The following is a 13,854-nucleotide window of genomic DNA, read 5'->3' as shown; positions in this document are numbered from 1 at the left end:
TCTGTCATGGAAAAAAAGGGCAGTGCAGCAAGATGGGAACCTTCAATGCTCAGGCCAATCAACTGTCAAAGGCCCCTGGTGCTGTGGGAACATCTGCTTCCTCTATTCTAACATGACATGCTTCTTTATTTAGCAAGATGTAGCAGTGAAGGGCACATACATGGGTGTCTAGCTACTGCAGAACATGGGAATCAGTGTTCAGGCTGGTCTGTCTAGTGGAGTCCTCCCACAGCCAGTCTGCTGAGATTTTTTTCCAAATAGGCTCATCACTCCTCTGTGTTGTGTCTCCTTGTCATAAAATTATGAATGCCAAGCTAGCCAGAATACATACTTTATTAGGCAGAGAAAATACTGTCCAGAAGAAGAAAAACACCAAAAATAAATTTCTGTCATACATCGATTCCTCTCACACGTCATAGGAAGGTCACTAATACAACAAAGAGAAACAAATATTTCCAATCTGACCACCAAGAATAGGCTAGATGGTTGCTGTAGCACGGTCAAAAAGCGTGGCGCAGCTCGAGTGTTGTTAAAGCAGAGCATGATGGTGCTTTCGGTGAGCACATCTGAGGCAGCTTCCTTACTCTCCACACTATGAAAACACATACAAGAGAGGCAGGTGGCACTGTAGTGGGGAGGCAAATCAGCAAACATGAGGCATCAAGAGTGAATAACATCAGCCAAAAAATGGTGGCAAATACACAAAGAAGATCAGTTGCCTAAATGAAGATAAGCTTGAAGAGGTGCCTTGGCACAAGTGCAGCCTTAGCCGAGTGGTTAAAATCTCCTGAAAGAGTCAGAAAGGGAAGGCAGCGGGGGTCGGCTTTTGGCAGCTTGTTCTGACCGGAGCTCGCTGTACCAGTTTGGGGATGATGGGACCTGTTCCACTTTTTTCCCACGTGGAGCTGCTGTTATAAGATGGCAGAAAACCCTGCTGTGCTTATAACACACACATCCATCCCCTTCAGACTTTCAACATGACACAATCAGACTAGTACATAAACATGCAGACTTATACAAAGGCAGAACTTTACAAAGTCATGCAGATGGAATGTTTTGATATTTCTGACTCTTGATATATTTAACCGGCTGGCCTTAAGTCTATTTTTATATGAGGGGATTTATAGGGAACTACCATAACTCAGTCTAGGCCATCGTGATGGGCTGGAAAGTGTGCTCTTGGAAAACATAACCAAATCAGTCTCTTTATGAGGGAAAAAAAAGAATGAAGGGACTTTACAAAGCTAAATATATCTACTTAAGAAATGTTTCCTTGGATCTCTTGAAATTCTCTATGAGAACCGGTCCGTGTCTTTTAAGGAGGTAGCCTGATCCACACTTAATTACACTAGAATCCTAAGCTTCTCAACATTTTCTTTTAACACTCAGGAAATAGCTTGAAGACTCTCTTTGTTTTATATGAGGCGTGTCGTGTCTTAAATGTAGTTTGGGAAATGTGCTTAATACAGCTTCATACAGCATACTGATGACAGCGAGAAGTCTGACACCGCTCTGTCTGATAAATATAAGGCAGGAAATGTTGATTTACAAAATCCAGCCTGGCTTGGTCCAAAGGTGAGAAAAAGAAGCCTTCCAGCACCAATTAAAGCCTCACTAATGAACATGTTAAGGCAATATGTTAAATCCACTGATTCCAGGGGTACGAGGTAAGATAGGAGTGGACGTTTGTTAGCTTGACGCTCTTCTTACACACAGGACCATCTGAAAGAATAAAGCTATATCATCCAATAGAGTTTAAGGAGTGCAGATAAAGATTAAAAATAAGTGGAAATAAATGTGCACTTTGCTGAATACATGCGTAACTATTGGAAACTGTTAGTTAAAAATAATGAGCAAACAGATGGGTACAAGTTAGGGATAGATGGCGGAAAACTATGTAGCTACAGCTGTGGAATAACAGGTTAAAAATGGCTAAAGAGTGGAAATAAAGCATTTATGTAATTATTACAGTTGAGGATAAATGTGACATAATATGCAAAATTCCCACATTTTCATTTTTTACTTTTGTTTCCTAAAATTTGAAAATTTTGAGATTAACATGAAATAATCAGTTTGTATTTCTCAGTTTTCTATGACTATATCTCTTGAACATGTCAAACTCTTTGTGTCTTTTGAATGACTATGGTTCAGTAACCATTCAATTTAGGTAGATACACGGAAATTATTATATCACTGAGGGAGCAGGGGTTTTCCCCTCGTAGGTGAAAGTTTTGCTGGAGGAGGATTTGGGGAAAAATATTATGCTGTTTAATTGCTGTTTATGCATCAGAAACTGTTCGGTATACTATGTTTTTTGCATTTGCAGACAGTTAAGATAACAAACAATGGAAATACTGTTTTTGTGCACAACTGTGATTATTTGTTAGCAAAACTGATAAAATAAATTGATAATACCTGAAACAGATTCATAGCAATTCAAAGCCAATAGCTTTAAGTTATACATAACCAGGTAAAGTTACTGATATTAAATCAAATATTTAGGTAAAGAATTGAACTAAAAAAAACAACAACTTTAAAATAAACATTAACTTTATAAACTGAAACTTATGTATAAAGAGCTAAAACTTGGAGTGGTTGAAAAACACAATCATTATTTTGCCAAATTTATTGGAAAATGAAAGAATGGTTTGATGTTTCTAGCTAAACGTCACAGATGGTGTAAGCGGTGGACGCCTGTCTAAGTGGATCAGTCTTAATAGCTTTTCAAATAAATGGTCAACACACATAGTTGATAAATACTAGAGTATGACTAATGTTTTGGATCAGTTGCTAAAGTATTTGCTAGAAGAAAGTTAGGTTGAATGAGCAATCTGGTTTCATCTATAAAAAGCTTTAAAAAACTTTAATATGCTTATATTCGTTTTTGTCAGCCTTTATATTACGTACAACTTTTATTTTGTACATTTAGTGTTCGTATGGTCTTCAGAAATTAGCTGTAATATGTTAAATAGTGAGTTTTAATGGTGCTGATAGGCTAATGTTGTTGCTAAACATTTCGAAATATAAAATTATTCCTTTAAGAATATCTTAAGTGAAGTTGTTTAACTTCACAATTAACTTGTTTTTCATTCACTCTATGACTCAAAGTATTTTTACAGTTAAATCACAAAATATTCCACAAAAAATCACTTTAAGGATTATTATGGTTTTCCCTTTTAGTGCATTGGCGTATTTGAACAGCTCAGCAGACAAATTGGTTTGAATATATAGTCTAATCACAAAGAATGATTAAACTTACAAGACTGGATTTTCCTCTGTTTACTAGACTAGTTTTATATAAGAGATAATCATGGTGAATGTCTTAATTCTACCAACACAAAGATGTAAACTCAAGCACGACTGATGCGAATGCTCATCCATGTTCTGGCAGTGAGAGACACGGTGACCCCACAGCCCAGACATGAACAGCATCGTGCCGCATTGCTGCAACCGAATAGGCTTTAGGAGGACGTGGTCCCTGCTGCGGAGTCGATCTCACAGGTTCTCGTTGGTGTCGTGTTGGCACTGGCTGTCGGTCAAGGGGTTCAGGAAGGGCAGATCCTCACCGCAGCCCTGCAGCTTCAGGACCCGACTGCTCAGATCCAAACAGCACTATGAGAGGAGTCACATGGGGAGACATAATTAGTACGCTAAATATTTAACCACAGGTGGCCAATCTTGTTTCACAACACACATGAAAAGTTGGATAGTTTATTGCACTTAATACCTCCAGATATATTTCAATTTAATAATCTAAGATGGAAAATTGTGTGTATTCTTAAATTCTGCTAGAGTAGTTTTGCATGATTCATATCCAAAATAATCAGCTTCTGAAAAAAGCAGCTGTAGGTCCCTTCCCTCTCCCTATACGCCAGTTTTCTTCTGATCAGAAGCAAAGTCGGTGTTGTGGCTTCTGAACTCAAAGCCAGAGCTGTGAGTCTTAGAAACAAGTTTGGAACCCCATGGCAACCACTGGTCACTATGGAAACAATGCTTATTCCCCAACCAGTTGACAAGTCGTTGCTGGAGGTTGCCAGCAGTTGCTAGGTGAAACTGGTCACAAAGAGGTACAGAGTGCTGCATAAAAAGAAATCTCATTAATTGCTTTGGTTCCTAACAGAATGCTGCAGCCTGTAGGTCACATGGAAGATACAGGCTTGTCTGCAACTACTTGCCATCTCTAAAGTAAAAGTTGCACCTTTTTAAATGTCTTGGTTGCAGCAGCAGTAATCATAAGGTCTTCGACACAGCACTGTTTTTGCAACCACTCGCCAACTGGTCAGGGAATATACTTTTTTTCTAGTGACCAAGGCACAAAAAGGCAAAGTGGCATCATGTGACACCCCTTCGATGAGAATGTATTGGCTATTACTGGGTTCAACAAATGAAATTCAGCTGAAAGTAAACCAGGAAGCTGCATTTTGGGCACAGATTTACTCCATCTTTGATATGACTTAAGTCAAAAATAGACCTGGAGGGCAACCTGTGGAACGTTTCTGAAACAGGCCCCCGTATTTTCGGCATGATTAGCTCCATTGAGTGGGTGGAGACAAATGTCAGGGGTGATTTGTGACATAAAGATAGCAGCAAGCGTGAAAGGAAAGGTTAACAAGCTGGTAGTGAGATCTGCATTAATCCAGTATCGAACTTTATACGGTGTAATGGGAATTATACCATAAATATCCATTCATTTTGTTGTGTTTTTATTGAGTAATTTGCTTCATTTTTCTGATTCTTCTGTTGTTGGTTGACCATAAAGCCTCCCTATCATTGAACTTGATTATGTCATACAAGTTGAAAAATGAATGATAATGAATTGAAATTTAAAGTGCAGTCTAACACTTTCTCTATGAAAACAAAAAGACTTGGAACATTGATTTATGAAAGCAGGGATGTTTTATTCTTCGTCCTTCTGTTAAGCAGCTTTTATATTACATTTGTGCTGGTGCAGGTCATTAATCACAATTACTAACACTGCTTATGAATATTTGCAGGGAAAGCTAAACACCGGAATGAGCTCGGAGCTAAAATGTTCATCTTACCTCACACAGTCCTTCAGGGCTGATCTACAAAATAGGAGCTCATGTTCTTTTCACACCCTGAAGTCTCACTTTAATTAGATCTTCCAGGAGATAACTAGTTGCCTGATTATGTAAAGCTGAAATAAACGAAGGACTGCTCTCAAACTGCCAGCTTGTCTTGTGATTGGATTTAGATGTCATATTTCAAATGTGAATATTAAACATTTCACATCACAGAATGTCCAGAATCTCCTCATGTGGGATTTATCTGCACAGCGGGCGCCCGATTAAATGCTGTGCTATAAAAACAACACGACCCTTATGCAATAAGAACCGGCATATTTCCCCCTTACATGTTCAGTTCTATGAGAATATTTCTTCTTCTCCTCTTTTTGGTTATTTAAAGCTTTGTGACCATTACAGCTTAGCTGAGTCTGTAAAAGGCCACGCACACATCAAAAGATGCGATAAGGCTCACAAAATATGAGAAAATGAAATGAGGATTTTACTTTAAGTTCCAAAAGAGTCTGCAGACCCAGGCACAGCTCGAACGCCTCGTCCTCTGAAAGGGAGGAAAAGGAGGAGAGAGATAAGGGCAGAGGGAAGAGAAATACATAAACTGCATTTCAGTGCATTTTGTAAGCTGCTTCCATTTCTTAACACCTCATCTGAAAATGCATTCATTAGCCTGAATCCAGGTTAAGTCATCAGCATGCTCCATATTCATCTGTGTTAATGAGCGCTGTTAAGCATATGTACTTGTGTGGGTGGTGGCAACGTGAGAATTTAATGCACACGAAGGACCCTGGATGCAGGTATAAGGGATTTAGAGTCGGTGGAGAAAGTCCACAAAAAATACAATAATAATAGCAAGCGGTCTTTTTTTTGTCTGTGTGAGGACTGAATGTTTTCACAGCAAGGGAAAGGTAAGTAAAGTAAGAGCAATTGCATGACTTAAGGGCTCTAGATTAACATTTACAAAACAGATTCTAGCTCCTTGCAGGGACTCAGATGAGAAGACTAATAGCTGCATGCTGGAAGCAGCGTTTTTAGTTTTAGATTTAGTGTAGCTCTGTCCAAAGGTAACAAAATCCACCTAAAACCACCCCTGAACCTTTTATAAAAAAAAAAAAATGAAATAAAAGTAACTACTACTTAGTTACTACTTACTACTACTACTTAGCTGTAGGCTAAGCTTGTAACAGGGTTTATTTAAGGTTATCTTAGACCCCAGTCACAGGAAGCGACAGGTGTTTGCAGGCAAGTTTTCCACTCAAACTACTTTGCAACAACGGCAAAGTTAGGAACAAGGTTAGGATTCATGTCAGTCTGTATGTTATCTACAAAGCTACACCAAGGAAACTGTTGAAGCTGTTTTGAGAAGCTAATGCATTTACATAAGTGCTGCAGGAAATAACAAATTCGGTCTACCACTCATTTACACATTTGTCCTGACAAACTCAACCCACCATTGGAGTGGGGCTGCCACTCTCACTATGGTTTTCTTCAGATCATCAGGTAAGTAATCCAATAGCGGGCGCCATATATCCAAAAAAATATCATCGTTGCCACTTAATTTACAACCGATTATTTATAAAAGGTGTTAGATAACTCAGTATAGGATTACTTTCAGTGTATTTATTCATATCACGCCATGTGTTTAAGTAAGTATCAATCATTACTTTGTTATGTTTTTTAATATATTTACTCACTAGTTCGCTTAGGAGATTAAATGGCGAACATGTCCAGGCTTCAAGGGGATTCTCTGTCTCTTTTAGATATGCGTGGATCCATTCATGTATAACTCTACTTTGACATGACCAGTTATACAGCAAAATGTTAGGAAAGGCAAGACCCCCTTTATCTTTGGGCAGCTGTAACGTTTTCATACATAATCTGGGTTTCTTACCCCTCCAAATGAACTTTGACAGATCTTTTCAATTTCTTTTACAATTTTTTTGGTAAGAGTTATTGGGAGCATTTGTAAGGGATATGAAAGCCGTGGCAACACGGCATTTCTATTCCTTAAAAACCATCGTGCCAAAAGTTTAATAGATTTTGGTGAAATTTGCTCCACACTTACCTCCACCCACACACGTGAGACCTTCAGTTCTCATTTATTGGCATCAAGAGTTCATACACAGCTAATGTTATCCAGTTTAAGTCAGTGGTGAACTTTAAAAATCTTGAAATGGTATTCATGATTTCACTGTGATATTTTTACCTTTAATGTAAGCTGAACACTGGACTCTCTGTGTTCCCAGCTGCAGCTGCAGCTCCGTCACCGAGCTGTTCACGTCGCATGGTGAACTGGCCTGTCTGGGCACCAGTCTAGCAGCACACACAGAGACACGCACACACACGACGACAATGAAGAATATCTTCATCAGTCCAAAAACAGCCTTTGTGGGTGTATCATGTCAGTACACCTACCTACAGCAGCTTCACCTCACAAAAACAAAGTGCATCTGATTTTTATTAAAATGTCAATCAAAGGTTGGTGCTGCTGGGATTTTATTAACTAGGATCATAAAAAGCAACAGAGGAGCAGATTTTCACATTCACGTACTCGCAGACAAACACTTGTTTACGATTTGGAAAATGAAGTTTGCCGAATTAACGATCAAACGGTTTTTTTCCTGTGTAGCAGTGGAAGTACTGAAAGCTATCACTGAAAAAAAATCTTCAAATCGAGAGGATTCAGAGGGAGGTTCTGTAGCCTCTGCACTCCTTCAGTCTGTTGTACAATATCACATTTTAGCAGCAATACTTTTGACACAAATATAATTCCAATACATAAAATCAAGAGAAGCACCAACAGTTGCGTTTAAGAGTGAATGTAAGAGGATTTCCACATGTGTAATGCAAAGACAAGTCAGAGGATTGGGACTAAAATATGTAGCCTTAAGAAAACCGCTCATCAGTGAGGCTAATCAGAAAAAAAAGGCTTCAGATTCTTAGGGAACATAACTTTTACCCTGTTCCAGAGTGATTGGCTCATCAGGGAAAGAAGAGAAGTCGATGACATGATGCTCCCAGCATGCCTGGTGCTTAATGAACAAGCCTGTGGGAGCAGTGTTATGATCTGAGGTTGCTTCAGTTGATCAGGTTTAGGTTCAGCGATCTAACTACCTGAATAAATGTATGACCATGTTCTTCCATCAACTTTTTTTCTTCCCTTATTCCTATAACAATGCAAGAATTCACTTGGCTCCAATTATGAATGAATAGTTCAGGGAGCAAGGATTGAGTCTGGACCATAACCTCACTGAGTCTTTGGGATGTGATGGAGAAGTCTTTGCATTGAGGTCCAACTCTCCCATTATTAATGCAAGAGCTTGGTTAAAAAAAAATTAATTAAACTCTGACAGAAATAAATGTTGCGACATTGAAAAGGCCCGTTAAAGCAATGCCATGGAGAATTACGCCGTCGTTAAAGCTAAAGATGGCCCAACAAAAGAATCTGAGTATGTGCTTTTTGTTTTTTTAAACTGTCTCTCAGCGCTAACCACATTCTACACAGGCATGCGGGTATTAACCTGAACTTTATCCACATTTGGCAAACTCATGGTGTAAACGGCTGCACAATATTTGTAGGGATAAAATGTAACTTTGTCATAGAACTGATTCCTTACTTTAAAATGGAAATGATTTTCTTTTTCTTAAGGAAAATTACGAAATAGCCACCAGAAAAAAAAGATCTTTATTATATATTTGAAAGTTTAAAGACGACATTAAGATCACATCTTTAACAATCTGGAGAAACTTAAGAGCTTTATGTTGTCATTCAGATTTCTCTTTAAAGCTCATTTATTTAAATCTACTTCTTCTGTGAAGTGTCCTTTCTTCTATCCTTGGTTACTTTTTTAATCACTTCAGTATTTGTACAGAGCTGATGTGTTTCTCAGAATAAATTAAGATGCTAATATTAGGTGCATGTGCAGTGAGTGTTTAGAGTGTTTCTTACCCCAGCCTCTGACAGCAGGAGGTGGAGATGTGGTTGTGTTGGCTGCCGGTGTTGATGGATGCCTTGACTTCAGTCTCGCAGCACTGTGGGGAGACAGAGGGGTGATTTTTGGTGTCACAGTGTTATTTTTTACTGCTTCATTTTGGGACCAGTGCAAGGAAACCAGCCAGCATGAACAGCACATTAGCACATTAACTATGGAGAGCGTATAATAATAATAATAATAATAAACTTTATTTATAAAGCACACTTAAAAACCAAGGGTATGCCAAGGTGCTTAACAAGTAAAATAGAGTATAGGAGGAGAATAATAGAAATAGGACCAAAGCAAGTACTAAATATGCAAGCAGATAACTGTCACTAATACATAGGAAAGCAACAGGTACAGAGCAAACAAGAATTTAAATGAGCATAAAAGTGCATGATATAAAATCATAAAAGAAATATTAACTAGAGGGAAAGGCAAGATTGAATAAGTGGGTTTTTAATCGTGATTTGAACAGTGCAATGGAATCAGATGCGCGGAGGTCGAGAGGAAGGGTATTCCACAGTACCGGGGCAGCCAGAGCAAACGCACGGTCACCCCGGGACTTCAGTCGAGATCTGGGTTGGGTCAGAAGTAGTTGAGTGGCAGATCTGAGTGTTCTAGCAGGAGTATGTGGTTTGAGAAGTTCACTAAGATAACTTGGCGCTAATTTATTACAAAGAACGCTGATCTCTCCTGTTTTGAATGAATCTTTTTGGCTGCCATATGCTCACGACTGCCAAACTGAAAAAGTACTTTCAACTCTCAATCAGGTTGGGTTGTGCAAACAAAACAAATATTCCAGTAGTGGAGTATTTCTAACTCCACTGTTGTTTTTTGCTATTTTGTCTGCTTAGCTTGCTCTGTACTGACTCTCCGTTGCTGCAGGTGTTTAGCTTTTTCATACAGTTAAAAATAAACCACCCAGATTATTCTTCATTACCTCCATTACAGGTCTTGAGGTGTTAACCATTAGCTCTATATTAGACTCAAATTGCTGACAAAAGATCTCAGTTCCTCAGTTTGGACAATGATTTTTTTTAGAAACATGCATGGAGTGCAGATTTAACACATTGGCCAAGCAACTCTCTGTGTGGAGAGCAAAGTATTTGATGTGGGGGAAAATATACAGTTCACAAACTAATATCCTTCAAGTTAGAACAACAATATGAAAATTAAAAATTATTATTCATTTTAATATCATGTTCTCAGAATTCCAAAAAAACAAGTCATGGCCCCCAGTTTTTTTTCCTAGGGGCCTTAATTTTTATTTTATTTTTCCAGTACATATGCCACTTTGAAAGCACATGGACCCACCAAAGTCAGAAGGACAATTTCCCAATTTGGGAAATAGGATCATTTGATTAGAATTTGAACCTAACTGCTCCAGCTGTTGCGCCAATTCTTTAAGATGGTTAAAAAATATAGTGTTGTTCTATTGTTTGAGTTACTCTATATGGACAAAAGCACTGGGTCTCCTATACATTGCACCTGCATGCGCTGCCTTACAATGGAAACCTATGTCAAGACGCTGCCAGCACAATTCCTTATGCTGATATTAATGCCACAGAAAGTTTGCAGTTACTGAGTAGGCAGAATGCGGGTGGCTTTTATACACTGTGTGCACCTCAACACTGTGAAACCCCTCACTGTACATGATCTACTGTTTAATTACTGAGGTGCTACTTTGCAACAATACCATTTAAAGTTGATGGTGGAATATCCAGGAGGGAAGAAATTTCACAGACTTACTTTTTGCAATGGTGTAATAAGCCAGCAGTTAAAAAGGCTACTGTAGCTTAACAGTAGCTAGCTTAGCAGCTTGGGTCAGCTAACACATCTGATAAATGCATAAATGTTTATACATGCAAGAATAAAATAAGAAAAACATCATGTTATTATGTGCCCAACAAAAATGCAAATGAGTGAATTCCCAATGTATCAATATAGTCTTTTAATCATCAAACTTTTGTCCTGAAAGTACATGTTACATGCTAATGTGAGGTTTGCCCTAATTAACATTGACAGCCTGTTTTATCTCATATTTTCTCAGCTGCTTGTAGTCCACTTTAAGCGCTTTTTTGTATTTTCTTGTAGTATTTATGCTAACCTAACTCACCTGGCGATAGATTTATATTATTACATAGATTTATATGAACAAAGTTGCATCCTATACCCACCAAAAAGGGCATTTAAGTACATTTCCTTATCTGATTTTAAATCCAGAGTTTTACAGTAGCAATGCAAGCAGGCGTCTTTTGGCCCAATTTCCACTGACATTTGTACTTTTCTTTATCTCACGGGTGCCCTGCTGCCTGCAGGGCGCCTCATGTCACAAAGACATGTTTCATCTTTTGCCAGCAGATTGTAATGGTTTATTAGAACTGCAGTCTGCAAAGGCCTCTTCCCATTCAGCATCCTCTGAGGTGATTTCATGCAACATGTCCATGTTTATGGAAAGAAAGAAAAGTACTGGATTAATGAGGTACATACAGAACATATGGCAGAAGCAATGTGCTGGCACCACCCCCATAAGTGAGCATCAGGCTCTTTTTAGGTATTTTCCACCATAAGATGCAGATATATATCAAAGATTCTCGGTGTATTTATAAACAGATTTACTTTCAGATCAAGTAAAGCTTTAGTAGCAGAATCTTTGGGCAATTTCCAGTCATCAACAATCTGAAATATAGTCATCTGTTTCATCTCTCTTACAAATCTAGGACAGTCAGCTTGAGAAAATAAGGCATTTAAAAACACTCGAATGGTTAGTTTCTATAATTTGCTGATGTTTTAAATAAAAGTACAACTAAAAATACTCAGTACAAGTTCACAGGAACACAACATCCTGCATTTTTTAAATTGTATCTTGTAAATAAGGAGTCAGTATTTTAATGTCATGAAAAGAGAGTCTTTCTGTTTTAGATATTGGACATATTTTCAAACATCCAGTGTTCTCTTGTCCTTCTCTCCTCGTTATCTCCTTTATAAGTCAATACCTTATCTACTTGACCCGAGGATATTCCCCCATTTGGAAGTAAACACGTTGATTTTCCATTTACCTTGTTTTGATCCCTCTCAGTCTATGCAGACCGAGCTGACTGAGCAAGGCTTCTTTGTCCTCACTGGCTTATCAGCAGACCCACAAACCTGCTCTTTTGTCTCAGGCCGGTAGTGCAATAATCCCTCCCCATCCCTGAGGTTTAAAAATAGCAGCCAAACAAGTAACTAAAGAACACTTTGCATTTAATAAGTTGATGATAAAACCCAGCAAACGCACACCGAGTAATGGGTGAAAACGCTGAATCCACTGAAAAAGTGGACTTAGAGAAACTGTGTGATATTCTCCCACAGGGATGAGAAGCTGTTTGATCTCTGTATTGATTTCTTTCAAAGGATAAAATACAGTTATGTCCTTGGTGTTATGCATGGCCACAATTCTCCAAAATTCAAATTCAAAAGGGCAAAATATTATAGTATCAAGCCAACGGTTATAGACAAAGTATGAAATATTCTGCCGCATGTGTTACTACAATTAAACTAGAAGGAACAATAAATCCCGTAGTGTGTTACTGTGCCTTTCAGTTGTTTCCAGTCTATGATGGCTATGGCACTCAAGCTAGAAGACGCTGTAAAAGTTTTGAGAAGCCGCTCTTTCTTTATGTTTTGCTTCTAAACGAGCCGGACTTTCTTGTAATTTCTTTAAGTGGTCTTGAGCAACAGTTCTTCAGGCTTTCTCAGGGTCTTTCACTAATTTTCAGTCCAGTCCTTGTACCTGGCCAGATTAATTTTACTTGGTCTAAAAAATAATTTTAAAAAATGCACCTAACTCAAGAGATAAACCACTGTTGTGTATACAGAAAACAAAAAACTTAGGAAAAAAATCTATTTTAAGTTTTGATCATTTTTCCACGTGACAAAGGATCCTAAACACACTGCCAATGCAGTAAAAACAAACATGGATAGAAAAAAACACAATGGAACAAAGTCATGGATTAGCCTCAATCAGAGCTTCGTCCTTGGTATTATTGAAGCAGTGTGGGATTGTCTGAAGTCATAGCCTGGAGAACTGTATAACTGAAGACTACTTAAAAAATGAGAGTAAAGCTGCCTGAAAGAGTTCAGGCTGAAGAATAAAGGTGGTTTAACCAAAATATTGACTTGTAAATAAGATGTTAGGATTTATAGGGCCGAGTGCAGCAAACTCAGTTTTATCTGAATTCAGAAACAGGAAATTAGACGCCATCCAGCCCTTTATGTCTTTAAGACATTCCTGGAGTTTAACTAATCAGTGTGTGTCATCAGGCTCGATGGATAGGTAAAGCTGGGTATCATCTGCATAGCAATGAAAATGTATGCTGTGCCTTCTAATAATCAAGGGTGTAGATTTGGCAAAGATGGAAGGGACATGTCCCCACCAATATCCAGCGGTTATTGAATTGTCCCCACCAATAATTTGATCTCTCCGAGTAAAGAAAAACAAAACCGATAGAAATAAAAAAAAAAGACGATATGTCAACGTCTCATTCACCCAGCGGTGCAGAACGTTCTCTACCGGAGTCCTACCTCATGTGACAAATATGGCCAATGTGATTGGCTGTGCCTTTCAGGGAGCTCTGTTTAGTTTTAGCAGCGGCAAGCCTGCACTGCAAGGACCTGCAAGGAGGAGAGCAGGATGGCAGCACAAAGGAAGAACCTGGATATAAGGAAGTATTTTTCAAAGAAACCTGTAAGTCACTTAAAGTCAAGTTCACTCATAAAATGTGTCCGTCATAAAACCGTTACATGCTACGCTAGGCTTTGGCCCACATCAGTCTAAAATTGTATGTAACCATGAATAA

The 13,854-nt window shown here is 38.5% G+C and overlaps 1 protein-coding gene across 2 annotated transcripts in view; it reads right to left on the bottom strand.

Annotated features, from left to right (window-relative positions):
- Nucleotides 1-315: 315 nt before the first annotated feature.
- nrip2 (nuclear receptor interacting protein 2) overlaps nucleotides 316-13,854 on the bottom strand; it is a 48,393-nt gene continuing 34,854 nt past the window's right edge. For both annotated transcript variants that reach the window (XM_026147097.2, XM_080291432.1), the window contains exons 3-6: nucleotides 8,989-9,071; nucleotides 7,246-7,352; nucleotides 5,531-5,583; nucleotides 316-3,612 (exon numbers count right to left, since the gene is read on the bottom strand). In XM_026147097.2, coding sequence (XP_026002882.1) covers nucleotides 3,496-3,612; nucleotides 5,531-5,583; nucleotides 7,246-7,352; nucleotides 8,989-9,071 — 360 coding nt within the window. In that variant the 3' untranslated portion in view covers nucleotides 316-3,495. The remainder of the gene's footprint in view (nucleotides 3,613-5,530; nucleotides 5,584-7,245; nucleotides 7,353-8,988; nucleotides 9,072-13,854) is intronic.

The sequence above is a fragment of the Astatotilapia calliptera genome, chromosome 17, assembly GCF_964374335.1.
Source record: "Astatotilapia calliptera chromosome 17, fAstCal68.1, whole genome shotgun sequence".
NCBI classification, from domain to species: domain Eukaryota; kingdom Metazoa; phylum Chordata; class Actinopteri; order Cichliformes; family Cichlidae; genus Astatotilapia; species Astatotilapia calliptera.
This window is presented reverse-complemented; position numbering and strand designations above follow the sequence as displayed.